The sequence below is a fragment of the Myodes glareolus genome, chromosome 1, assembly GCF_982192425.1.
Source record: "Myodes glareolus chromosome 1, mMyoGla1.1, whole genome shotgun sequence".
NCBI lineage: Eukaryota > Metazoa > Chordata > Mammalia > Rodentia > Cricetidae > Myodes > Myodes glareolus.
Genome location: NC_142026.1, coordinates 8,044,180 through 8,070,613, shown reverse-complemented (window position 1 = coordinate 8,070,613; position 26,434 = coordinate 8,044,180). Strand labels below are relative to the sequence as shown.

Sequence of the window (26,434 nt, the reverse complement as noted above, 5' to 3'; positions counted from 1 at the left end):
GCAGTGTCTACATGTGATTCCATGAGGGGTTGTTATCTTCCTGGGAAACCTGAATTTTAAGTTACATGTTTTGCTATCTAAATATTCCTGAAGGGAGTAGCTCTTTAGAAGCACTGCTAAACTCCTAATTTCCATGATGAGGGGATGGAACACCAAGAATCTTAGTTTCAAAATAATAGAGAATGAAGGTTGTTGAGGAAGAGTGCCAAGAGCAGGCAAAAGAGTCAGAGATACACCGCTCCCACCATTAGCAGTCCCACAAAGACACCAAGCCAACAATTATAACATCTGTGCAGAGGATCCGGTACAGACCCAAGGAGGCCCTGTGCTTGCTGCTTTAGTCTCTGTGAGTCATTTGTGCCCTTCTTAGTTGATTCAGGGGGCCATGTTCTCCTGGTGTCCTCCATCCCCTCTGACCCCCACAATCGTTCCTCCCCCACTTCCTTGGAGTTAGAGTAGGTAGAGCTAAGCAATACTGTAAAACAACAATAAAGAAATAGATCAGGCTTTGAGGAACCCACAGCTGATATTTAAAAAAGAATCAGAGAACTAAAATAAGAAATCAGAGGCGGCCACTCACTGACACATTTGAATTTGTATGCTTGTTTTGTTTTGTTTTGTTTTGTTTTTTCTGTACGCTGTAGTTCATTTTCTGAGAACTCTTCAAAATAAGCCACAGGATCAAAGAATGAGCAAGGTGGGAACCACTTAAAAGATCTTTTCCTGATGGTGATTTGACGATGATAGTGTAGAGATCTTCACATTTAAATAACCCTGCATAAACCAATGCAGCTGTGAGAACTTGCAGACTACAGTTTACATTATACACGGGGCTAAGAATTAGAAATATGTGGATCAGGAGTGAGGACTTAGGAGGCATTTTTTATTGTTCTGTCTTTACAATTCTCTAGACATTTACAACGTTGTGCTATGGATCAATTTCTGTGCATTTAAGAAGAGCCAGCTCCTCAGAAGACTACTGGTCTACTCTGAGAAAAGTCTGTTTAATACCAAGTTCAGATTTTCAGGATTTTTCTTTTCTCAACTCACGAACATTTTGTTCTACACGTCTGTAAAAAGATACCTCAAAGACTTCTGACAGAGGAACAAGATGGTAACTCTCAGAAAAGCTTTTAGAAAAGTCTTAAAAGATGAATTTTTAAAATACCATATCCATTGATCTTTAAAATATGAAGAGAGAATAAACAGGTATAATCTACTCTCTGTTGTTTAGGTCGATGATTCATCTCTCCAAACTATTACCACTGGAGGGTCAACCTCCAAAATCAATAAAATAGGAATGAGAAGAAATTTGGTAAGAGGGGATTTATATAGTGAAAATTTAGTACATATCTTTGACAGAATTGAGAATACCAAACTAATTTTTTTCTTAGAGAAAAGTCTTCCTTCCAGAAGTATTTCTTAAATTTCTCAAAAATAGCACTACAAAGAAAATTTGAGCTCTAATATATACTATAGAAGCCGTCTGTGGGTGACAGACTAACAAGAAATGAACTATGCATTTTGTATTTATATTTATTGTAGAATTAAATTGTCATATTAGAATGGAATGTTCGTTACTTACTGTTCAAAACCCCAGTAATTTATAACAATATACCTATAAATGAAGTAAAAGTATTCCTCATGTTCAACATATTAAGAAATAAGCCAATTTGTGGTGTGAATGACTGGGTGGCATTTAGAGGTCTCTGAGGGGAGAGGATGCATAGCACTTGAATTTGAAGGAGACGAGTATTGCAACAAAGGGTAAGGATTAAGTTGGGGTTAACCAAAGAGAACCCTTCCTGCCACTGACAGCTGGGCTGGAGATGGCTCTTGGGTTTGTTCGCAAAGTGGGCCTGTTAAAAACCCTGTAAATAGTGGAGATTGCCTCACTGCGGACAGGACACCAAGGAGCAGTACTGTCTCTGGAGATCTGGGAGGCTGCCCAGGCTGCTCAGTGCAGGTTCCCAGAACAAAGGATGGGCTACCTGAAGCCACCTCCATGTCTTACATTCACACATGCAGGGCTTCAGCCCATTCCCCTAGGGATGAGGAGGATGAAGCAGGAGAAGAAACAAGTCTACATCCGTTGAGTCCCTCCTGTGGAAGGAAAACTCAGGACTGAGGGAAGGAAGGAAGACAGCAACTCCAGAGAGTGGCTAAAGGCACAAACTGAGGCAGACAAATGAGCCTCTGTCTGGGAAGAGAAGGGAGAAGAAAGGAGAAATGGCTGGATTCTGGAAGAGTTTTACTCACCCAGTGGCATCCACCAACAAATTAGTTATATGTTTGCGGTTATATGCATTGGTTACGTTTACTTTCCTTGGTTCCTTTCCTTTAAAAGAATGCTCACTTGACTGGTGGTAACATACCTTTAATCCCAGGCAGAAGCAGGCAGATGTCTGTGAGTTTGATGCCAGTTTGGTCTACATAGTGAGTTGCAGGACAGCCAGTACCACAAAGGGAGACCCTATTTCTCTCTCTCAAAATAAAAAAAAAAAAAAGAGTTCACTTTATTGCACGTAAGCATTTTAATTAAGCTAAGGTGAGGCAACACATTATACAGAGAAGTACATACAGGCTTCACATGACCACCAAAGAAATCATTTAATGCATGGAACATATGAAATTGATGCCCAAAAAGCTACAAAAAAGTACAGACTGTTGTTTACAAGTTGGCACAACTTTGACCTTCCTTAACTACATCAGCAGCATGGGTTATGGCTTCTCCCTTAGATCCTTGGGTCTCTGGACCCAGCGTCAAGAGTAAAGTACCTCACTTAAAATGCAGAGGGCCTTCAGAATACCATACCAGACACCAGAGCCAAACAGGGCTGTGTTGGAGGTCCATCAATCTTGCTAAAACAGGCATTATGTCTTCCATAAAAAAATCACTTAATCTGGCCACACGATGCCTCCGGAATTTTCTATTTTCTTTTCAAACCACATATCTCAACTAAGGATGTAGCTCAATTGGTAAAGTACTCAAATAACAGACACAAAGATCTGAGTTTGGTCCCCAGCACCACACACACACATACACACACACACACACACACACACACACACACACACACACACACACAAGGTGGGGATCAATATGGCTCAAGGAATAAAGATATTTTCTGCCAAGCCTGATTATCTGATTCAGTTTCCAGAGTCTACATGGTAGACAGATCCAATCCCACTTGTCTCCTGACCTCCATACAAGCACAGCATGTGTGCATACCCTACCTGCCTTCTACACAAATAAATAAATAAAACAAGTTTTTTAAAGATTAAGATGGGTGCAGTGATGAAATGATGAAGATGGGTGTAATCTCAACACTCAAGAGCTAGAAGCGGGACTATCATGAGGTCAGGACTAGGCTCAGCTACTGTGAGTTCAAAGCCAGCCTGATGGGGGTTGGTACTCATACCACTCCAATCTCTGACAGCTCTTAAATCTCTTCAGATGTTATCATACATTTTTATAAAAAACTGAAACATACAGTAGATGGGAAAGCCACTCAGTCATGACTCCACCCACCTACCAAACGACCTCCTACATGATTTGCAACTGTGCCTTCATTCCTGGCACGGAAAACATGTCCCATTCACTAACACCTCATGTGAAGAGATGCTTAAACACGCGCAAAGATCATCTATTTCTCATTTACTTTCTCCTAACCTGTCAATTCAGTATCTCAGAATTCTTTTTTATTATATATTAAAAATCTATCTTTTCTCATTTTACATACCAATTCCAGTTCCCACTCCCTCCTCTCCTCCCATTCCCACTCCCTCATCCACTCCTCGGAGAGGGTAAGCCTTCCCATGGAGACTTAACAAAGTCTAGTACATCGGTTTGAGGCAGGACCAAGGCCCTCCCCACTATGTCTAGGCTGAGCAAGGTATCCCTCCAAAGAGAATGGGTTCCAAAAGGCCAGTACAAACAGGGATAAATCCTGGTCTCACTGCCAGTGGCCCCACAGTCCACACTAGCCATACAACTGTTACCCACACTCAGCAGGCCTAGTTTGGTCCTATGCTGTTCTCTCACTGTCAGGCCAGAGTTGGAAGGCTCCCATTAGCTCAGGTTAGCTGTTTCAGTGGGTATCCCCAACATGGTCTTGACCTCTTTGCTCATATTTTCACTCCTCCTCCTCTTCGACTAACTTTGGGAGCTCAGTTCAATGCTCTACTGTGGAGCTCTGCCTTTGCTTCCATTAGTTTCTGGATAAAGGTGCTATGGTGACATTTAAGATATTCATCAAGGCCAGTTTGGCACCCTCTCCACTATTGCTCAGATTTCTAGAGATACCCAAGCCACTCTCTGCCCCACCAGGAGCATCCTCAAAGCCTTCTCGAAGGATCCCTTCACAGTTTGCTCAATCTCTCAAAATACACTTTTCCAGCTATGGTTTTAATTCTTTTCCACTGATGCAGGCCTTAAACTCAGGTCTTAGTGTCTCTGGGAGTTCTAGTTTATTGAGCACTTGAATTGGTAGTGGACGTATTGAATCTACCCATGGAGTAGTCACTGTCCTTCCAGGCCTGACTGGCCCTGCCTGCTGCATCTCTTGCTCTACACCAGGCATCCCTGCACTCTCCAATGAGGCTCTGGAAGCCCCATCATCTAAGCATAGGTCCTGGATTTTAATTTTTGAGACAGATGCTCAGGTATCTCAAACTGATCTTGAATTCTCTTTATAGCTCAGTGAGAATGACTTTGAACTTTGTTCCTCCCGCTTGACTGCTAGACTGGAGACTGCTAGGATTACGGGCAAGCACCATTTCCAAGCCTGGTTTATCTGTTATTAATTAGAATATATTCCTCTTTTATTTTGGTGCTGTATAGGAGAATTTAAAAGCCATACTCATCAACATAAAGACAGTGGTCTTAATAACCAACTGTCTCATTTGGAATGCATGTTTTCATAACAAAGCATTATTTTCTAATGACTGACTGACTCTCTTACAGATTTCAGCATGGGAAAACCAAATGTAACAGGAAAATGCTCAGTTACCAGTCCCACCCTTTCAAAATCAAACTGATACTTCGACATTTATGCTGAAGTTGGCATTCATCTGGCAACCTGGGTTCTCTGACACATTCCTGACTGCCCAGAACTCCTTTATTTCCTTGAGCATAGTTTGTTCCATATGTCACTGAAAAATTCTGACTTCATTTTACCTGGTTCAGTTCTCAGAAACAGAAACATCCCATTAAAAGAAGCCTCATTGTTACAACAGCCAAATCCAGAGTTGGACTGGGACCCAATTCGGTTTGAAAATTCTGTGCTACATTTCTTGTGACTGCACACAGCGAGCAGATCTGTTTGCATCATATCATGGCACACTTGGACAAAAGGCCATAAAGAAAACAAACCTGATATTGTAAAGGAAATATATTTTTAAAGTAAAAATGTACCCATTAAAATGAAAAAAATAAAATAAAATGAAAAAAAATTACAAGAATTGTTCAAGACAGAATTTGGCATGTTTTGAGTGAGGTGAAATAAACAAGGCAAAATGCAGGTTGTGCTTTTTCTGTCACACTGCTGCATGACCTCTGTCTGCAGGTGTCACACTGCTGCATGACCTCTGTCTGCAGGTGTCACACTGCTGCATGACCTCTGTCTGCAGATGTCACACTGCTGTATGACCTCTGTCTGCAGGTGTCACACTGCTGTATGACCTCTGTCTGCAGGGCTGTAGTTTCCATCCCTAGACAGAAAAAGATCTGGCGAAAAAGACTTGGAATTTCTACACTTGTGCGTGCTTTTCCTTATTCTGCCTCTCTTGTATCCCAGTCCCCAAGGACACCTACTTTGTACAGATGGTTGGTCATATCAACTACTATTGATCCAGTGGCCAGTGTCTTCCAGGAAATTCTCAAGATGTATTAAGAATGTAGATGTTCAAGAGACAATATTGTGCTTATTCACATACACCATGCTGCTTAGAGGGCATGACTGTCAACAATGAGAACACTTCCCTTTTTTTTTTTTTTTTGAGATTTGTGGCCATCCAAAAGGCCTAATTGAAGCTAGGACACTCCATAGTGTCCTAAAAAAGAAAAACAAAAGAAACACAAAGGCTCAGAAAGGCCTGTAAAACAAGCCAGCATCAGCAGAGGCGGACAAGTTCAGGTAAACAGCATGTAAAGGGTATGCACAGGAGAGTTCTTGATGCAACACCCAGGGATCCTGGTTTCTGTTAAAGATGCCTGGAGTCCACTAGTTAATAATGTATGTCCTCAGTGCTCCTCACTTGGCAGAGAAGCGACTCGGTCCGCTGTTATTGTGTCTGTGCCCAGCCCAAGCTTGGCCGGCTGTTATCCCGTCTGTACCCAGACCATGGTGAGCACCGTGTCATATTCACTGTCACCATCTTCACCCTTTCTGCTTTCAGAGCACAGAACCACTCAGAAGGAAGGACCACTCTCTGGGTTCTACGAGGGAGCTCTAGACTCACTCCTCCTTTTATTCTGTTAGAGGATATGGGATGCCTGGCATGGAAATCCCCAAAGATCTGGAATCCCAGGACGAAAACATAAGAGAGTTTTCCTCAAAGTCACTGCAAGGCGGTTTTAAATTCTAAGTAACAAGTGGACTTCTGCGATGGGGTTAGGATACAAACATATACACACCAAAACTCTGAGGCTTCACTGTCCCTGGCGAAGACAGTGGAGGAGACTTTCCTTCCTTCCTCTTCCTCATACTTCTAAGCACTTTCTCATGGCTCCAAAATATATCAGTCTTTCTGTTGATCAGATAGGTCTTTTATCATATTGAAGACTTTCTCAAAACCAAGGTTTTGGAAACAAGTTCGTTAAATACAAGTGTCTCCTGGTTTTCTTGGGGATAGAAAGAGTCTAACTTCTACAGGTAGGCATCTTCAAGGTTCAAAGCCACCTTCTGTCACAAAGTGTTGAGAAGTTTACTTTCCCTCTGCATAAGCGTAGTTAACAAACAGGAAACCACGCCAAGTTTAGGAGGATTCATATGTGCCTAATGGTGTTGATGAGCCCTCCTAGATGAGAATCAACTGTTGTTCATCTTGAAAACACCTATACAACACTGATTTTGTTAGCCACAAGAAAAGAATGAGATTTCTATGCCATTTCAGTTTTCAACAAATGACCCACCGCGCACAGGGCACTCTAGTTTCATAATTTAATGTTAAAAGTGTTTTCTTACTGACATTGTAGGAAGCATTTCAGTAACAGGAGAAAGTTCTGGCATTTCACTGTGCCTCCTTAACAGGTGTGGTGTTGCACCTATAAACCCAGTACTTGGAAGATGGAGGCAGGAGAACTGGGAGTTCAAAGTTGCCCTTGGTTACCTATCAAATTCAAGGCCCATTATGAGACAGACATACACACACACACACACACACACACACACACACACACACACACACCATACCACACACCAAAAAAAAAGCAGAGAGATTTCCTCCATAGCAAAACCTCATTCCTATCATCACAACAAAAACAGTACTTGCTAATCAAAACAGAAAGGAAGGAAGGATGAAAGGAAAGAAAAGAAAAGAAAAGAAAAGAAAAGAGAAGAGAAGAGAAGAGAAGAGAAGAGAAGAAAAGAGAAGAAAAAGCTTAAAACAACAAAATAATCATAGGGCAAAACTACAGGATAACCAACTAATGTATAATCCATGAAGACAAGAACTCCATGGAGAGATGCAGGCTGAGCACTTATTTTCCAGAGCAGGGTCCAAACCTGCTAAAATCTTGACAAACTGCCCAAACACTAAACTACATGAAAACAAAATAAGAAAGCAATCTGTTTCACAATAATAACAAAAAGAATAAGATATTGGGGAATCAACCAATGAAAAGATCTGTAAACTGGAAGTTATAAATACTATGGAAGGGAATTAAAAAAGACACAGATGAATGAGAAAATATCCCATGTGAATAGGTTGGAGAAATTAATTTGTTGAAATGTCCATACAACCAACAGAAATCCCCATATTCAATGCAATTCACATTAAAATTCCAAATACATTCTTCACAGAAGTCATAAAAGAAAAAAACCCAAAATTAATTTAAGAGTAACTAAAATCCTAAATAGTTTAAACAATATTGAGCATGACCAAAACTGAAAGCATACTTCTTTGACTTCCAACTATTTTACAAAATCACAATAATCAAAACAGTATGGCAGGGGGCTGGAAAGATGACTCCGAGGTTAAGAGCACTAACTGCTTTTTCAGAGGTCCTGAGTTCAATTCCCAGCAACCACATGGTGGCTCACAACCATCTGTAATGAGATCTGATACCCTCTTCTGGTGTGCAAATAAACATGCTGTATATATAACCAATAAATAAATCTTTTTTTAAAAAAATCACTGCTTGGTCTATTAGCTTTAACTTATTTTTTTTTAAAAAGCAGTATGGCAGTATCAAAGAAAAATACATGTGGCCTACTAGAATTAGAGGTCTCACAAGTAAACCCATGTGTCTATGGTCAAATAATTTCCAAGAAAAAAATATGAGGAATAGACAACGTGTAAAAGAGAATTTCTTCAATAAATAGTGTTAAGGAATCTAACTATCCATATGCAGAAGAATGAAACTGGACCCTCATCTCAAAGTATACTAAAGGCTTAAACATAAGAACTTTAATTGTAAAACTAAGAGGGAAACAGGGGAGAGATGCTTCATTATATTAGTCTTGGAAAGATATTTATATATCACCCAAACCACAGACAACAAAGTAAAACCTGGATGGAGAGAATCCTAACAAAGGCAGTCTAGCCCCAGAGTCTACTCTCTATGACCCAAAACAGGGCAGACCTTCCTGGGGATTCATACCATGTTCAGGTACAGAAAAAAAAAGACAATATAGATCAAGTCTGATGGTATGTACCTGTAAACTCAGCACTCAGAGCATAGAGGCAGAAGGATCAGAAGTTCTAGACCAGCCTGGGCTACTTAGCAACATCAAAACAACCTATAGCTCTACAAAGGAACAATTATAGCTATACCGACAAGACATGCACTATAGTGCGAATGCTTCCCCTTTCTTCACACCTCCACACAGACTTGGTGAAAAGAGACCTAGGGCTTCCACATGGGTGTTAACTGACTGCCCAGCTGGATTGCCAAGGGAAGTAACTAGGAAGCCAGTTTCTCTCTCTCTTTTTTTTTTTAATTGCTTTTTATTGAGCTCTATATTTTTCTCTGCTCCCTTCCCTGACTCTCTCCTCCCTCTTCAACCCTCCACCAAGGTCCCCATGCTACCAATTTACTCAGGAGATCTATCTTTTTCTACTTTCTACTTTCCATGTAGATTAGATCTATGTAAGTCTCTCTTAGTGTCCTCATTGTTGTCTAAGTTCTCTGGGATTGTGATTTGTAGATGGTTTTCTTTGCTTTATGTTTAAAAACCACCTAGGCACTCCTAGTACATATCAAATATAGTACTATCAAATATTTACTAATTTCAGAAATGGTATCTCACTTGGGAGTCAAGAAAGTGAAAGTAAAAATAAGAATATTATGTTTTTCCTCCGTGAGCCACTGAGTCATGAATCATGAAATGCCACACCAGAAAAGTTACAAAAATAAAGGCTTACTCACTTTTTCAAAATTTAGGTACCTGTGCTTTGAAGACATAATGCAGCTTTCTACTATCAGAAAGCATTCATACCAAAAAATATTTCTGTTTGTTTGCTTACTTTTTGAGATTATAATTTATATAACTGTGAGGCAATTTTTCATTTGGGGTATGCTCTTTCATGGTCTTTTTTTACACTATCAAAGCAATCGCGTGCCAGCCCTCAAGCATATGAGAAGAAAGAACAGTCTACCATCAGAAAGCTCTGCACAGTAGGAGGACCCCTCAAAGTGTCTTTGTGGGACAATGGGGTCAGGAACCAAGAAGAGTTGCTGAGAGCCTTCTGTGTCTCAAGGACATGCACAAGCATTAACACTGCTGTGGTCTAGAAACTGGACTTACCCTTTATCGCTCTGTGAAAACACCAGACTTTGCCCAGTTGTTTGTTCCAGGACACAAGAACCTGGAACTCCTGGCAGGTCTTCCCCAACCTCCAGTACCACCATGACCCCTGAGCCAATCTGCCTCAGCCTAACAGCCCCCCTGTCAATCTCCTTCATGCTCCAAGGGACTCTCTGAATGAGAGCTCTGATTCCAAGGCTCTCCAGTGTGAGAACCTTGGGTTCTCACCACCTGCAGAATTCTGTCTCAATTTCTAATGAGTCATAAAAACCTCCTGAAGTTTCATCCCAAACATCCCTCATCCTTGGTTCCTGATGCCAGCATTCAGAACATGAAGTCAGAACCAACACATTTCTCCCCAGACCATTACCAACCTTCACAAATGAATGAAGCCACCCCATTAATCACTAATTTTCTTGCTTGTGGGGTGTGAAAAGTCCTTATGCATAGTGTTGCTTTTATTGATTAATGAATAAAGCTGTTTCAGCAGTGACTTAGCTGAATAGAGCAAGGTGGACATGCCAAGCAGATAGAAGAGGAAAGAAGGCAGAGTCAGGGAGACATCATATAGCCACCAAAGGAGACAGACGCTAGAGAACCTTATCAGTAAACCACGAACCTCGTGGGAAAATACAAAATAATAGAAATGGGTTGATTGAAGATATAAGAGCTAGCTAGGAATGTGCTAGAGTCATTGGCCAAGCAGTGTTGCAATTAATATAGTTTCTGTGTGATTGTTTTGGGTCTGGACTGCCGGGAAACCAACCAGCAGCCACTTGTGTTCATCTCTACGTCCTTTTGAAATGGATATGAAATCACCTCTCATTTTCTAACTGCCAATTTTACGTATAAAGTACTGGTCTTCAGAACTGAAGGAAAATAATCACTTCTTGGAGAATCTCGGTTCTAGCATACATCGAAAGGGTTTTGCTGCGTATGTTCTTACTCTCGACTGTGCTTCCAGGACTCCTCTCTGCCATCTCCACCAGGAGCTTAACCACCATTGTGGCTATCCAGGCGGGCGCTTCCCCAAGGGGTTGTCTGCTATGACTTAATCTCTTGACTCTCAAGATAATTCCTCATTTTATTAGAAAGGCTACATCAGGGTTTCTCTTTGTAGCTCTGGCTTTTCTTTCCCTTAGACTTCTACTTGCCTTTATAAATTTTCTCTTTTATAACCCAACTTTCTCCAAGTTATTGATAGAAATAAGGGAGATATTGATTTTTCAGTATAATTTCTAGCATCTGATGAGAACTTTCTGATACATTCACAGACTAATAAATCGAAAGATTTGAGCAGCTTCTTTTATCCTTGAATTGTAATAAATAAATTCTTGAATGAACCCCGAAGGCAATTCTCACTGAATAGAAAGTTGCTATCTAATGTCTTCAATGATTTATAAAACTGACTAAAATAACTTTATCATATTGGACATAGTAACCAAGGATTATTGGACTGGACAAAGTCTTGTTGAGTAAAGTCCTTGCCCTGCAAGCATGAGAACCTGAGTCAACCCCCTGTAATTTACAGAGAAAAAGCCAGGCATCTGCATACGTGGTGAGCAGCAACACCTGAGACCCTGGAACTTGCTTGCCAAGCAAGCTAGGTGAATCAGCAGCATGTTCCAGGTTCACCGGCAGAGCCTCCTCTAAACAAATGTGATGAGAACTGGTAAAGAGACACCAGACACCGACCTCTGACATCCATACACATACATGCGGACCTCTCCCACACACAAGTGAATGCACACAAGCATACACACATACAGAGAGAGAGACAGAAACAGAGACAGAAAGAGTTGGCTATGTGATTTTAGTTGAAGAAGAAAATGTCCTCCACTTTCCTTTTACCTATTTTATAATTCCTTAATTCTAAGTTCCCATTTTAGCTTAGAAAGCTCAGCAAACAAACCATTCATGTAGAAGATAGCAACTCCAGCCAACAGACAGACAACACTTTGGGAAAAAACACTTGTTTTTGTGAAATATGACCAATTGCTACTGCTTTTACTTCAATTCTAACAATCCTACAAAGAGCTTGTGGGCTCAGAATATCCTTCCTTTAATCAAATGAAATAAAACACATACATTTAGAACATCAACTGAAAACACAAGAGTAGTAAGATATACATTGCTGCCCCTAAAAAAAGACAACAGGAAGACATGAAGGAGCAAACACTCAGAGGAGAAACTAGAAATATGGAAAAGAAAGGGGTGGCCGTACAGAAGAGCAGAGAGCTGAGTGGAAAGGAGAAACCAGCAGAGAACAGCAGACCCTTTGGGAAGTCCACTGCTCCCTTCAGGTTCACGAATGCTGTCTCAGAGACATTCTGCAGCTCTGCCTTGTCACTAGATTAACAGGGTAGCATTCTGTTTACTTTTAAACAGCAACAATTTGTTAGAGTCACTTGTTCCTTTATCCCAGACACAGTTTTTGAACTTCTGAGACACGGGCTAGTTTGACAATATAATGGTAAGGTACAAACAGCCTTCCTAAACTTATCCCTGCACCGTTCAGTTTCCCTCTCTAAGCATCACATCCACAGGCCTTGGGGGAAGGTTCTTTTTGACCTGCACTATTGCTATTTTACCACTTTCCCTATAAGCAACATAAACTCCTACTGGTTGTCTAGACGAGCCTGGGCATATTAACCACAGCCCGTGTGGACCCAGTATGGTTGAGGCTGGGACAGTGGATGACAGTTGTAAGGAAAGGGGCAGAGAGGGCAGAAAGGCAGAAAGGAGGGAAATGGAGGGGGAGGAACAAAGAGAGAAGAAACATGATCAAAGAAAGGCAAAAGTCGTAACTGGGCTTTTGAATTAGTGATAATGTGTTGACATCTATCTAGCATTTGTGTTTTTACGAAGTACATCTTGTATGACTTGCAAGAACCAAGTGAAGATAAGCTAGCATAATTTCTTCTTCAAACCACAGAGACGCTGATGTCATGGAGTCATGTGGAAAAGTGAAAAATAAGCATTTTGCAGAGTCTTGTTGGCCCAGCTGTGTAATTTTGTTTTCCTCTGCAACCCAGACACAATTTGTGGTAGAAATACTCAGACACACGTCTTGTGCAGTACACTCCAGCTCAAGCCTGTCCCTCTACTACCCAGTAGACAGGGTCTTGCAAGGCATCTCTTTATGGGGACCCGACCCACGTCCATGGAGCAAGCAAGATCAACAGAAGAGTCAGGCAGTGCTCTAGAGAGGACCTCACCACCACTCTTCTCTCCCCAAACTCTTCTACTCTGCTGTTATTCTCACTCTCCCTCCTCTCCACCTCCGTTCACTAACAGGTATAGAGAACATTAACTCCAGATGCAGATGATGAGAGGGGCCTTAATTTAGGGCCTTAAATCCCTACACATAAACACTCACATGTGTGATGGAACCTCAGAACTGCCCACAGGGCCACTTGGTGCCCTAACTCAAAGAACGTCAAGCACTGTCTGCAGCAGTCTTGATGTCAGCCACAAACAGGGGCTGACTCTCAGCTGCGGTCTTCCAGCTATCAGGACACATGTGAAAGTTCCTAAATACCACTGTACTGTAAAGCAACACAAAGACTTACCTAGAGTTTCTGTAGCGATTTTGTTTGTTTATTATTTATTGAGGCTACATAAACTTTTAAACTTACCCCAATAGCAGCTAAGATTGGAGCCTGGTAAATCCACCGGTCTCCAGCACTAAGTTCCCAACACCTGAGATACAAAAGAAAAGAAGAAAGGAATGAAGGGAAGGGGGAGGAAGGGGGGAGGGAGAAAGGGAAAAAGAAAGTTTAATGAATAAATTTGGAAAAAAGAAATGAATGAGAATAAACTCTAGCCCCAGTTTCTTTCTTTTGAGAAACAAACACATTTTTTAAATTCTTATCCTAAAGTATCCAGACCACTGAAAACACATTGTGAGTTCTGATCTCCTTACCATGAGGAGCCCATATATGAGTGTTATAATATTGGGAAGTTACTTCTATAGCAGTCAGGTCAAGACCTTGTTTCTATAGCCACACACACACACACACACACACACACACACACACACACACACACACAAAGAGTTGCTTAAGTGTGGTACAATGGTAGTTTGCTTTTATTAGCATCAAAACATGTAGACAGAAGTTTCTGTCCTACCTGGTCCCGCAGCCATTCAGTCCCAAGGAAACACATAGAAGCTTATATTAGTTATAAACTGTTTGGCCTATTAGCTCAGGCTTATTATTAACTAGTTCTTATGAGTTAAATTCGTCCATAATTCTTGTCTATGTTTAGCCACATGGCTAATACCTTTTTTCAGTAAGGCATTCTCATCTTGCTTCCTTTGCATCTGACTGGTGACTGATTCTCTACCTTTCCTCTTCCCAGAATTCTCCTAGTCTGATTGCCCCAGCTATACTTCCTGCCTGGCTATGGACCAATCAGTGTTTTATTAAAGCAATAAGAGTGACAAACCTTTACAGTGTACAAGAGCATTATCCCACAGCAAAAAATGAGACATTTAAAAGATTTTAGCAAAAAAAAAAAAACTATCTCAGAAGTTAGAGCAATTTTATTTCATAGTTTATTATTTGTAGAAATACAACAGAACAGAAAACTGAACATAAATGGTTCTTATCATAGAAATAAAAACAGCTTTGGTGATAGACTATAACTCATAAGTGTCCTCTTGGCTAGTTTTTGCATTTATTTGTAAATCTTCAGTATTAACTTTTGTGAGTATAAGTGGTTCAATCAGGTCCCATTTGAGCAAATGTAACATCTTCCCAATCACTCATTGAGTCGGGAGTTAAACATTTCGACAGGTGTTCATTTCATATCTATGTACAATTTGTGATTTTATCTTTAAATTTACAGTTTATTTTGGTAGCGTTAGTAAAGCATACCATGCAATTTAGCTATTTGTTATAATTAGTTCCTAATTGCTAACTAAAATCAAAGTAACACATGGTCAGAAATCAGTGTGGGAGACGGTAGGGGTGTGGTGAGCTATCCTAAGTGCCCAGACTTTACAGAATGCAGATGACCATTACAATTTGTTTATTCATATGAATAAGTTGAATCCAAAATAAGCTTAAGTCAACCTCACCTAATCTGGTTTGTACTGGCAAAAGCCATACAATAAATATTACAAAGGGTTTTTTTTAATTGCTTCTACTTGAAAGTTTAATGTAACGCTGAAAGTAACTTTTAAACTTACAGACATGAAAATAAAAGGCTTTTATTTCTTTCTACTCAGACAAAATTCAGCATTGGTTATACCAATAGAAAATGATATAAAGAATTTGTGGAAATAAAATGTTAATTTTCAAATTCTAGATAATAATATTAACAAGAAATTATACTTTATAAATAACTTATAGACAATGAAATGTTATTTCAACAATAAGATAAAAATATTTTTAGTTCATATCTACAACTATGTGTTTTGGAGTACAGTTTTCATGCACAAATCATACATTGTCACCAGAAACCATAAAGTAGAGAAGACAGAGATACTGAGACTCTGATCTTCCCTGCATTCCCTCACTTATTTTATAAAGTAAGTGCTGACAGTGCCTAAGCTTTCCTAAACAAACACAAGCATCATACTCTCTCTTTTCTTATTGCTTTATTTTAGATTTTAAATTACTCTCCAGAATCCCATGTGTCAACGGCCTTGTTCCAGCGTCTGGCATTACTGAAAGGTGGTAGGACCTCTACAAGGTGGGGTCGAGTAGAAGGAAGTTAGACTGTTAGGAGCTAGCCCGTGAGGGATAAATCGAGAGCCTCCACCCTCTTTCCTTTGGTTCCCAGATTCCATGAAGCTCCTTCTCATTGTGAGGAACCATATAGGCCCAACAAGAAGGCCAAACAACCACGGGTCCAAACCTCTGAGAGTCAAATATTAGACTTCCTCCTATTTTTAAGTTGAATGTCTTGAGTATTCCATCATAGTCACATAACTCTGCGATAATTAATACCGATTATCAGCACAATATGATCTGCAATTACCTACAAAAAAAACCTTGTGGTCATGTCTGTGCATTATTCGGTGGGTGATTGATTTCTGAAATCCCACCCTAAATGTGAGTGGCACCATACAATGGGTGACAGTTCACGTTCAACCTTCTCTGTACCCTGGCCACAGAAACGAGGACCAGGCACCTCATGCCCTGCCTGCAAGACGTCTCAACCATGATAGACCACACCTGCAAACTGCGAACCAAAATATATCATCCTGCTTAAGTGCCCTTGCCTGGTACTTTTGTCACAGGAGCAATAAATGAAACCAAAACACTAACACACTTATCTCATAAAAATGCAATGCATATGCTACTATGCAATGTTATTTTCCTTTTGAATGTCCATATAAAATTGCATATGTAAATTCCATATTGGTATCAAAATATATCAGTCGCATATATGTTGCAAGACTGTAGCACGGAGAACAACAAAACCCCTACATCAAACTAATTCTGGTTCCTCCCAGCTGAAGTCTGTACAACTTGGAATCTTGAGAAAATGGAAATCCAAGACACAGAATTGTTACACTTGCACATTGAACATTTCCAGGCATCTCTCTTTCACATTATTCAATAGATAAGAAAGATAAAAGAGTGTTACTAAGTTGCACACATCATGGATCACACTACTCTCAAAAGCCTTCATCTATGACCAAAGTCTTGATGTACCAGCTACAAGGCTTTTGAATTCCATACATTTTCATTTTAGTTTTTAGCATTAATAATATCCTCACAAGCTTTTTTTCTCAGCCTCACTGACATTTTAGCTTCATGTCTCTGAACACATGGGATTCAAGCATGCAATTCCAACTCAACAAAATCATTATATTTGGAAGTAGGTCAAAATCGGCTATCTCTAAATGCATTGACTTCAAGGGGTTAGAGTGTCAAAGTTTCAAATTTTCTCTTTTGACATATAAGAGAGGCAAGTGAGACTTCAGACATTTTCAAGAAAATGTTATAACTCCATATTTTAAATTAATTTTTCAGTGGTCGACATCATACACAGCTGAAGAACTAAACTCTGTTCGGATGTTTTAAAACAGATTTTAACACTCTAAGATATGAAGTTCTGAATGCTGTAGTTTCAGGCTCAAATGTTTAACTAGAAAGTATATATGTGTTTATATATCAACATTGGGAACCTGTACCATCCCACCACAATGCGTAAGTCAGTCCCCCTCCCCACTCCCATCTCCCCCTTCTCTACCATATTCTGTAAAAAGAGGAGGCCAAAGAGACTGGGCCCTGGGGACTACGCAAATATTAAAATGCCTGAGTGCATCTTTTTCTGTGTTTTCTACTACGCAGCCCACCTTTGCTTCTGAATGATGAAGCTAAAGAACAACAAAGGAGTTGCAGGTCCCCATTCACTGCCATTCTTCATCTCCTCTAAACAAAGCACGAATAAAGTAGGCTTGTTTCTGTTACTGTGATAACACACACACACACACACACACACACACACACACACGCACACACAAGAAGCAATTACAGAGATAGGGGTTTATTTGGCTTACATTTCTAGAGAGGAAACCAAGGCAGGAACTCAGTCAGCTAGTCACATCCCATCCATAGTCAGAGAGAAACAGATGCTCCCATGCTGCTTGCTTGTTTGCTAGCTACTCAGCTAGCTGTCTTCTGTCTTACGTAGTTCAGGACTTCTGCCTAAGGAACTGCGCTGCCCACAGTCATCAGGGTCATCCCTTGTCAATTAAGATAATCCTCCACAGACGTGCTACAAGCCAACCTGATCTAGACAATTCCTCAGTAAGAGCTCTCTTCTCCAGTGATTTTCAAGTTGCCGCAAGTTGGTCAGTATTTAAAACTAACCATAGTCAGTGTCTTGTAAAGTATTCCTACTTTGTAAGTAAATAGAACCAAGAAACAGAAAGTACTGATTTTGAAATTTTGTCAATTAGCTTAGTACTGATTTTGATAATTTTATCAATTATCAACTAGTCTAATAACACTTGATAGAATTTTAAGACTAGGTCAAGTAGGGCGCGCCTTTAATCCTGGCACTCGCGAGACAGAGGCAGGTGGATCTCTGAATTCAAGGCCAGGCTTGTCTACAAAGTGAGTTTCAGGAAAGCCAGGGCTACGCAGAGAAACCCCGTCTTGAAAAGCAAAAACAAACCTAAATAAATAGAATTTTAAAACTAGAAGAGACATCTTTTGTATTTCCAATAGTGTTTCAGGTACCTTTTGAAAATCTATCTGGTATGCATATTTCTAAATAGCCAAGATGCATAGAAAAATCAAGAATGCTAGCTTTTAAAGAATTAGCTTAGGACTGAGGGTGTGTTTTAATGCTAGACTGCATGCCTAGAAAGTACAAGGCTGTGGGTTCAAGCCTTGGCATCACACACACAAACATGAAAAAGCAAACTCAGAAACTGACTGTGGAATGTTAAGAATGATAGACATAGACCTGTTTTTGTCATCATAGGTTTTTAGTTTGGTTACATAAATCACAAAATTCAGCATCTGAATCTACTCTGCGAGCCTTTCTGTTCTCTGACCTAGGAGCTAAACAGCCTCTGGGAAATGCATTAGAGCCTACCATTGCACACAGGCGATTTCATGCGACTTCCCCAAAGGACAACAGCATCAGGAACAGCAAATGAGTAAAAGCCTGAGTCCACAGAAACCCCCGTCCCCCATTTTGGCTTCCACTAACCTGGTGTCTGCCAGAGTGGCCCGGACCACCGCCCAAACGACAACAAACACTGCTGGAAACCCTGTAACAAGAGAAAGATTTGGAATCCATATTTACTTTCAGATCAAGAAATTTTTTTTCTCGTGTGCCTATAATATTAGCAGATGAGAGGAAAAATAGGGACACAAAAAATACTGTGATTGAGAAAAGGCACATAACACCATATCATCAGTTTGAGAAGTGAGTGATAACATAAAGGGCCAACTGTCCTTGGAAATCTGAAGACAATGATGTTTGGTCAAGTTTTCTCAGCATAGATGGAGGAAAAAAGCACATTTAGAGGGGATCTGAGCTCCCAAAGCCATAACCATGCAGAGGGTGGTACACACAGACACGTGCTTCCAAGGAGCGAGGCAATGAGGGCAGAGGGAAGCTGGAAGAAGCTGTGGGCTTAGAAATAATTTGCTGTTTGCATTCTTTAAAAAATGGACCTCAAGGAGAAGCTGCCGAAGGTTTTAAATCAGGAAGGTTTTAAATCAGGAAGGTTTTAAATCAGGACAGATGCTTCCAAACAGAAGCACACTCATGGGAATGAATTGACCAATCAAAATACCGTATTACAGAGCTTCCTGTATCCTTGGCTCAGTTTTCTGCTTCCTCCCTCAGCACTGCTCTCTCTTACTTAACAAACACTCTGCCACACCATGGTCACTTGCCAGGAAGCCTGCCCCAGAAGCTGATGCTCTCAGACATCTAGAACTATGTGCCTGCTTCCATTTATTCTTTGCAAATTTTCTAACTTCATCTACTTTGTTATAGCAACACAAAATGAACTAAGACAGGGATGTTAACAAATATTTCTATATTTATTTTACCATCAAATGAACAATTAAAAACTATTTTCTAGACTGAGGTCACATATATATGTGGAATACATTATATCCAGGTAATGAAATATTTATATTTGCTGTTGATTTTCACACAATGTGAACTTTTTCTGCATTGAAGGGAGGACAACAGGTCCGTGGCCAGATTGAATGACAAGAATAAGAACATTATATAATAATAAACAGACATTGGCACCTCTTTTGGCAGTTGAAGGTGAGGTATATGAAAGTCAAATATAATAGTAAAAACTACAACCAAAACCTTTTAAATATAAAGTTAAATTACAGATAGATACGTAGATGAGAGAGTAAATGGAGGAGGAGAGTATCGTCTGTGGAGAACTGAGGTGAACAGAAAGACATCAGGATGTGTCAGGTTGAGAGAAAGGCTCCTTATTAACTTTTATTCCTCTCTACACCACTTTTTCTTGTGTGACTATGTGCGTGTATAAGTGTGTGCCACGTGCATTTGGACTAGAGGCATTGGATCCCTGTGAACTGAAGTCACAGGCTGTTGTGAGCCTCCTGAAGTGGGTACTAGGAATTTAACTAAAGTCCTCTGGAAGAATAATCTGTGTTCTTAACTGTTGATCCATCTCTCCGCCCCCTCTCTACAAAGTGTGGTCGAATCTTATAAAAGAAGTCACTTTAATATTTGCCTTTAATCTAGAAATGGTCTGATATGCGTTGGTTCCTCTTCAGATTCTAACTTTCCTTTTCTTTCAATGAATTAATTAAAATTATTATTTTAAAAAATCAGTGTAAATAGTATATCACTACACCATGGGTAGCAGAGTTCTGAGTGCTTGCCTAGCAGGAGAGAGGCTCAAATGGGTGATCAAAGAAAGCAGACAAGTTCCTTTCTACAAGAAAGTCGTTAAAACGTCATTGAGAGAAAATATGCGATTGGATCCTCTGTGAATTATTGCCACAAAGCATCATGCAAAGCAGATGTCATGTTTGTAAGCATTGGAAGAATGGATTTGTAAAAATAAACTCAGCCTCTCAGTTGAGATATAAGAACAGCAATCTATTAACCAACCAGGCGTAGATATGTACTTTTTTAAGGTTTTACTTTAGGATCCAGGAGCTCGTCTTAAAAAGCTACTACTATTCTTCCCATTAAATATGCCCTAGAACAGCATTTCTCAACCTGTGGGTTGTGACACCTTTGATGGGTCAAAAAAAATTTTACAGGGTGACATATCAGTTAACATACGTATCAGATATTTACATTATGACTCACAACAGTAGTAAAATTACAGTAATGAAGCAGTAGCAAAATAATTTTATGGTTGGGGGGTCACCACAGCAGGAGGAACTGTATTAAAGGGTCACAGCAGGAGGAACTGTATTAAAGGGTCACAGCAGGAGGAAGGTTAAGAACCACTTCCTAGGTTATCTTTTAAAGACTGGAGTTCAAAGAGAAGTCAGAAGATAGATTTTGCTGTCATGTGGGATTGTGCCAATGAAATGTGGATAAAAGACGCTCCGTATCCTTGTCTGTGAAGATCCTATGTGCTTTAGTGTGTTCTTAGCCTCCCTCAGGAAACACAGATCTCAAAGGACCTTGCTTATTTTCCGCTGCATCATCCCAGTGACAGAAATCATTGTGAGCAAAAGTTGTAAAAGGAAGTTAGACTCCTACGCTTGCATGAAAATATACTAAAAACCAGTTACTTTTATCCTTTCTTCTTCCGGTCATTGGAAAATCTGTAATCAAGTCTCCCAGGCTTCACTGCGATCAACTCTCGACTTTACCTGGGCAAAGCCAAACTGCACTGAATGGCAAGAGCCAAAATAGAGCTGGTGAGGAGGCCTAAACCTGTTCATTATCAAGCCAGAAGAAATTAGAGAAAAATTAATTCATAGTGCACACAATCAATGTAGAAACTCATAAAAGCGAAAGAGCAAGCTGGTTTCAAGGACAAAACTTTACCCATAAACACCATCTCAAAATTACGACAGCGCTAGCAGCTGGTGCTTTGTCATCCTAAGGCTCAGTGAGATAACCAGAAGTTCCCTTTTCCTTATTCATGTTTTCAGACACTGTGATAATTTTAAGGCAAAATGTGCAAAGGAAAATGTGCCTGCTTCACTGGGAGAGGAAAACAGGTCTTCCAGTTTATTTCTGAGACTTTAGTGCCTTTCTCCTGTGCTGAGCACTCATAATTCAAATGTTAAAGCAGCAACTTAGGTCAGTCTGTAAGTGCTCAGCCACCTCAGGCTTTTCTTTCCCTGAAATTTTAACAAGGACATGGTATCCTTTTCTTTGTCTCCTGACTGATCCAGTAATTGCCGGGTACTAGTAAGTACTGTGGAATGTGAGCTAAGATCCAGGTTTTAAATTTACTCTACTGAAAGTATGAATAATCACTTGACCAGAATGGTAAGACTCCATAATTAGTTCATAGCTTTATGTGTTAAATGCAGTCAAACAGTACTGTAGATGCTTTTCTGACATTCTCATTATTTGACCTATAAACACAATTCAGAGACACAATGTTGTATCTTATAAATTCAAACTTCAAAACTGCTAGGAAGAAATCACTGACAAGGCAGACACGGCACAAGGCAGGGGCCAGAAAGGTTTGAACAAGTACAGCTAGTAATGAGCTCTTTCTAGCTTCCTCCACAGAGTTCTGGTGAGAATTTGATCTAGGCACACTAACTGCAGTTTAAGTTTCAGAAGTTTATTAAATGTATTTCATTAACCAAACAATGAAACAAAACGAAAGTAATATGGGAAGAAGGGTGGGATCAGTTTAGGGAACTAGCTGAAGGAACACTGGTGACAAACAAGACGAAACATACTTAGTTCCATAACCAAAGGAAAGGTAACGCGAGTACTTACCCCAGCCTATCAGGATGAAGCCCCACAGGTATTTGGTGTCCGAAAAGAAAGACACAAAGATTAAGTTATGTAGGTAGAGCCCTTCCACCAGGATCCAATAATAGTTTGTAGCCAAGAAGTAAACAAACATCACGACGGCGATCTTGCACCCAACCTGTTACAAATAAACCAGAATAGCATCGAATTAGGACATTTCCTTTTGCTTAACACGACCCTGAGACCACTAAAAAAATAATTGTTTTACCTTCCGATAATCAAAACTGTCTCAATTCATGACAATGCTAAGAATGTTGAAGAGACCAGAATCTAACTGTCTTAACATAGGTCTCTACAAACTTCAGACTTGATTCTATTTTTAAAATAAAAGTATATTTTTTCTTCTAGTAGTTACCAAATTTCATAATTCTTTCTTTTTGTAAAAATAATGTATGATCATCAGGAGAAAACAGAAGGATAAAAAATGAGGAAAAATATTATTATTAGTCATATTTCTGTGACAAATTTGTTTCATTTCAGGTTTTTTGTGTGACTACAGCAAAATCAATTGCATCAAATGTTAATAACTGAAAAGAGTAAACATTTCACATCTGAGGGATGACAGAAGGACTCATGGCTCTGCTGATCTGAGCTGGGCTCAGCTAGCCGTCGCCAAACAGACTCTGCTTCATCCGTTTCTCTGACATTTACTACACAATACCAGGGAAACAAATCAGAGGCCGGGCCAGGATCACACAACAGGACCACAGAGTCAAAGGGAAACAGAGAGACAGATGGCCATTCACTGAGACTGTGGAGAAAAAGAGTCTACCATAATTAAGTGCCAGGTGCCAACTTAAGTAGATCATCTCCCATGATCAAATTTACTGAACTAATTACTATGTGACTCTAAACACTAAGACTGGGGAATTTAAGAGAAAAGTCGCATGCCTTGGAATTTTATGTTGGGACAAGACTTCAAGGGTACAGCAAGGCAACTGAATATGGTATCCTTTTACATTCCAAGAGTCTGTTTTTGTTAATGATATTTTACTTTTGAAACTATCCATGACAACCACTGTGATCAAATTCCATTGCAATCATGCATTTTGCAGAATTTTCTTGAAGAATGAGTTCAAATGAGTAACTAGATATGAGAGGACAGTTTTATTTATAGACAGATAGGTAGGAAGGTAGATAGATAGATAGATAGATAGATAGATAGATACATACATACATACATACATACATTCCAGTACAAGTTAATAAATGTTTAGCCGAATATGAAATAGAATGTATGTATAAAAATCCTACAGTGAGAGAAATTGAGAGCACGTACATACTGAGATTTGTCCACAGCCGGCCCTCTGATGAAGTTCTGAAGGTCACCCTGCATCACCAAAGACTGCAGCGCCTCTATTCCTAGGTGAGCCTGGGCCACTCTGTCCTTGACAAAGATGCTCACAGCTCTCAGCATGAAGGACACAAACAAGTGCAGGTGGATATAGTTCCTAGTGCAGTGCAATCGTCTATGCAGAAAAAACATTTACTATTCAGATTGGATAAAGTTAGAACAGAGGAAGAAAATATGCCCACCAAACCCAAACACCTCCCCCTTAAAGGAAACCATGGTAAACTCAAAAGTGAAAAGTCATCATTAGGTTTCTTACAGAAACAACTGGTGACTATAATTAAAATACAACTTGATGAGTAATCATTTCAAATATATTCTACCATCGTTGGGATCCAATTTTTGCTGTTAACTATTGTGTTATGTTATACTACAGTGCCAATACAATGTTCTCTCTCTCTTTCTCTCTCTCTCTCTCTCTCTCTCTCTCTCTCTCTCTCTCCCTCCCTCCCTTCCTCCCTCCCTCTCTCTCTCTCCCTCCCTCCCTCCCTCTCTTCCTCCGTCTCTCTCACTCTCTCTCCGCTTCTCTTCTCTTAACTTGTATCCCATCAATAAGAGTCTGCCACATATTCACTAAATGAATTGAGAGGTCAGGAAAATAAATTCTGAGTTCTCGGGTAACAAGATTCCTTGACTCACACATGGGTTCGATTAGTCCTACCCTGTCTGTTCTTTGCTTACATCCTATATTTCACTTGAGGTCTCAGTAGGAGACTTTCCTTTTCCATTTTCCATCCTACAAAACCACTACACACTGGTTGGCATTGTGTAAATCACTGAATACTCCCACGGGGCACTTATAGCCCATCTACCACTTCTTCCATTAACTCCTTGAACTCACAACCATGTATATGGTAATACAACCTTCCTATACATGCTGTTCTCTGCTTTAGTTCAATTTTGTTGGTCACAATTTTGTGTCAACTTAAATTATATAGAATTTTGTTGGTCACAAATGTAGTACTCTTTTATGTGCTGATATAAAATAATTTAGAACATAATTTTGTCCAATAGTACCAAAATAATTTGGAGAAAATGAGATACTCCACTGTGAATGAAAACTTTTGTTAAATTGTGTGCAGTAGCAACCACTTTGCAAACAAATATACTGAACTAGAAATTTATTAGCCTTAAGACTTCACACACTTGATGCTTTCAGATTTTGGAAAACATAAAAATGAATTGTCAGAAACAATTAACAATGTTTCATTAATAATCCTATATTGGCCAAAGAGAGGAATTGGAATGGGATGTAGCTCAGTTGGTTGAGTGCTTGCCTAGCATTCATGACACTAGATTCAATCCCTATGACCATATAAATCAGGTATGGTATTTAGACTGCAATCCCAGCACTGTGTAAGTGGAGGCAAGAGGATCAAGATCAGACAGATCATTACTAGCGTGGTGGTTAGAAAGAAAATGACCCCCACAGGGAGCAGTACTATTAGGAGGTGTGGTCTTGTTGGAGAAAATGTGCCACTGTGGGGGCGGGCTTTGGAATGTCTTTGGCTCATGCTTCCCTCGGTGTGACTTTCAGTTGACTTCCTATTGTCTGTAAAATGTAGCACTCTCAGCTCCAGCACCACATCTGCCTGCTCCCTGTCGTAATGATAACAGACTGAACCTCTGAAACCATAAACAAGCCACCCCAATTAAATGTTTTCTTTATAAACACTATCATGGTCATGGTGTCTCTTCACAGCCATAAAATTAGCCACACAGTGAATCTGAGGCCAGCCAGAGCTACATAAGACCCTATCTCAAAAAAGAAAAAAAAAAATTCAATAGAAAAAGGATAGAGAGCACAGACTGTAAGTATTAGGTGACTTCTACAGGTAAGCATTAGAACATCCCTTCTAGGAGAAAACTCACTGGGAACTACTCACCTGAAGTAGCCAATGATGAGAATGGCCACAGCCAAGGAGCCAAAAGAGATGGAGTAGCCAACAGTATACAGGACATAGAGGCTTTCAAAGAACTCTTGCTGTAGAGGAAAAGACAATCAACATATGCAAAAGAAAACGGTTCAAAACAATTACATTTTTTTCTGGAATATTGTGTCTGGTTCTCTCTAGCTTTTACGGGCTGTAATTTTCATGCTATGAAATGGACAAGTCTAAGACAAGTTGCTTGACAGGCTTTGACACACCAAGTTCATTTGTGCCCCTTGCTAGTAAAAACCACCCACTGTCCACCCACACACAACTACTATCCTGATGTTAGTCACCACAAATTAGCTTTCTCTGTTCACACACTTCATATTCTTCCAGACTGTTCTTAGACTTAGAAATTATAAAACGTGTGCTCTTTTGAGACAAACAGCTTTTGATAATATTCAATACTGTTAAATGTATTTATACTTTATTTCCTGCTAAATTTCTTTATTTAAAATAATAGAATCACAGAATATAGAAAATAGATTAAGCAGTGTTTCATGTATAAAGGTAGTGTTCATGTATCCTCTACCCATTGTTATTTAATTGTTATATGTAACATAATTATACTAAGATATGCAAACCATGAATCCACATTTTTGCAATGTAGTGACCAAGATATCTGCGTAATTATATCACACATGAAAATTTTTATGACTAAAATTGAAATCAAGACACAGAAGTCATCTAGCCCTGCAAAGATCTACTATATTGCTCATATGTGGTCATGTCTACCCCCT

At 39.7% G+C, this 26,434-nt stretch overlaps 1 protein-coding gene across 2 annotated transcripts in view; it reads right to left on the bottom strand.

The window, feature by feature from the left end:
* Positions 1-26,434, bottom strand: part of Pth2r (parathyroid hormone 2 receptor) — a 99,740-nt gene that overhangs the window by 20,160 nt on the left and 53,146 nt on the right. For both annotated transcript variants that reach the window (XM_087903788.1, XM_048459163.3), the window contains 5 exons: positions 25,647-25,744; positions 23,689-23,878; positions 22,374-22,527; positions 18,654-18,714; positions 13,610-13,673 (listed from right to left, as the gene is read on the bottom strand). In XM_087903788.1, the coding sequence (XP_087759914.1) occupies positions 13,610-13,673; positions 18,654-18,714; positions 22,374-22,527; positions 23,689-23,878; positions 25,647-25,744 (567 nt within the window). The remainder of the gene's footprint in view (positions 1-13,609; positions 13,674-18,653; positions 18,715-22,373; positions 22,528-23,688; positions 23,879-25,646; positions 25,745-26,434) is intronic.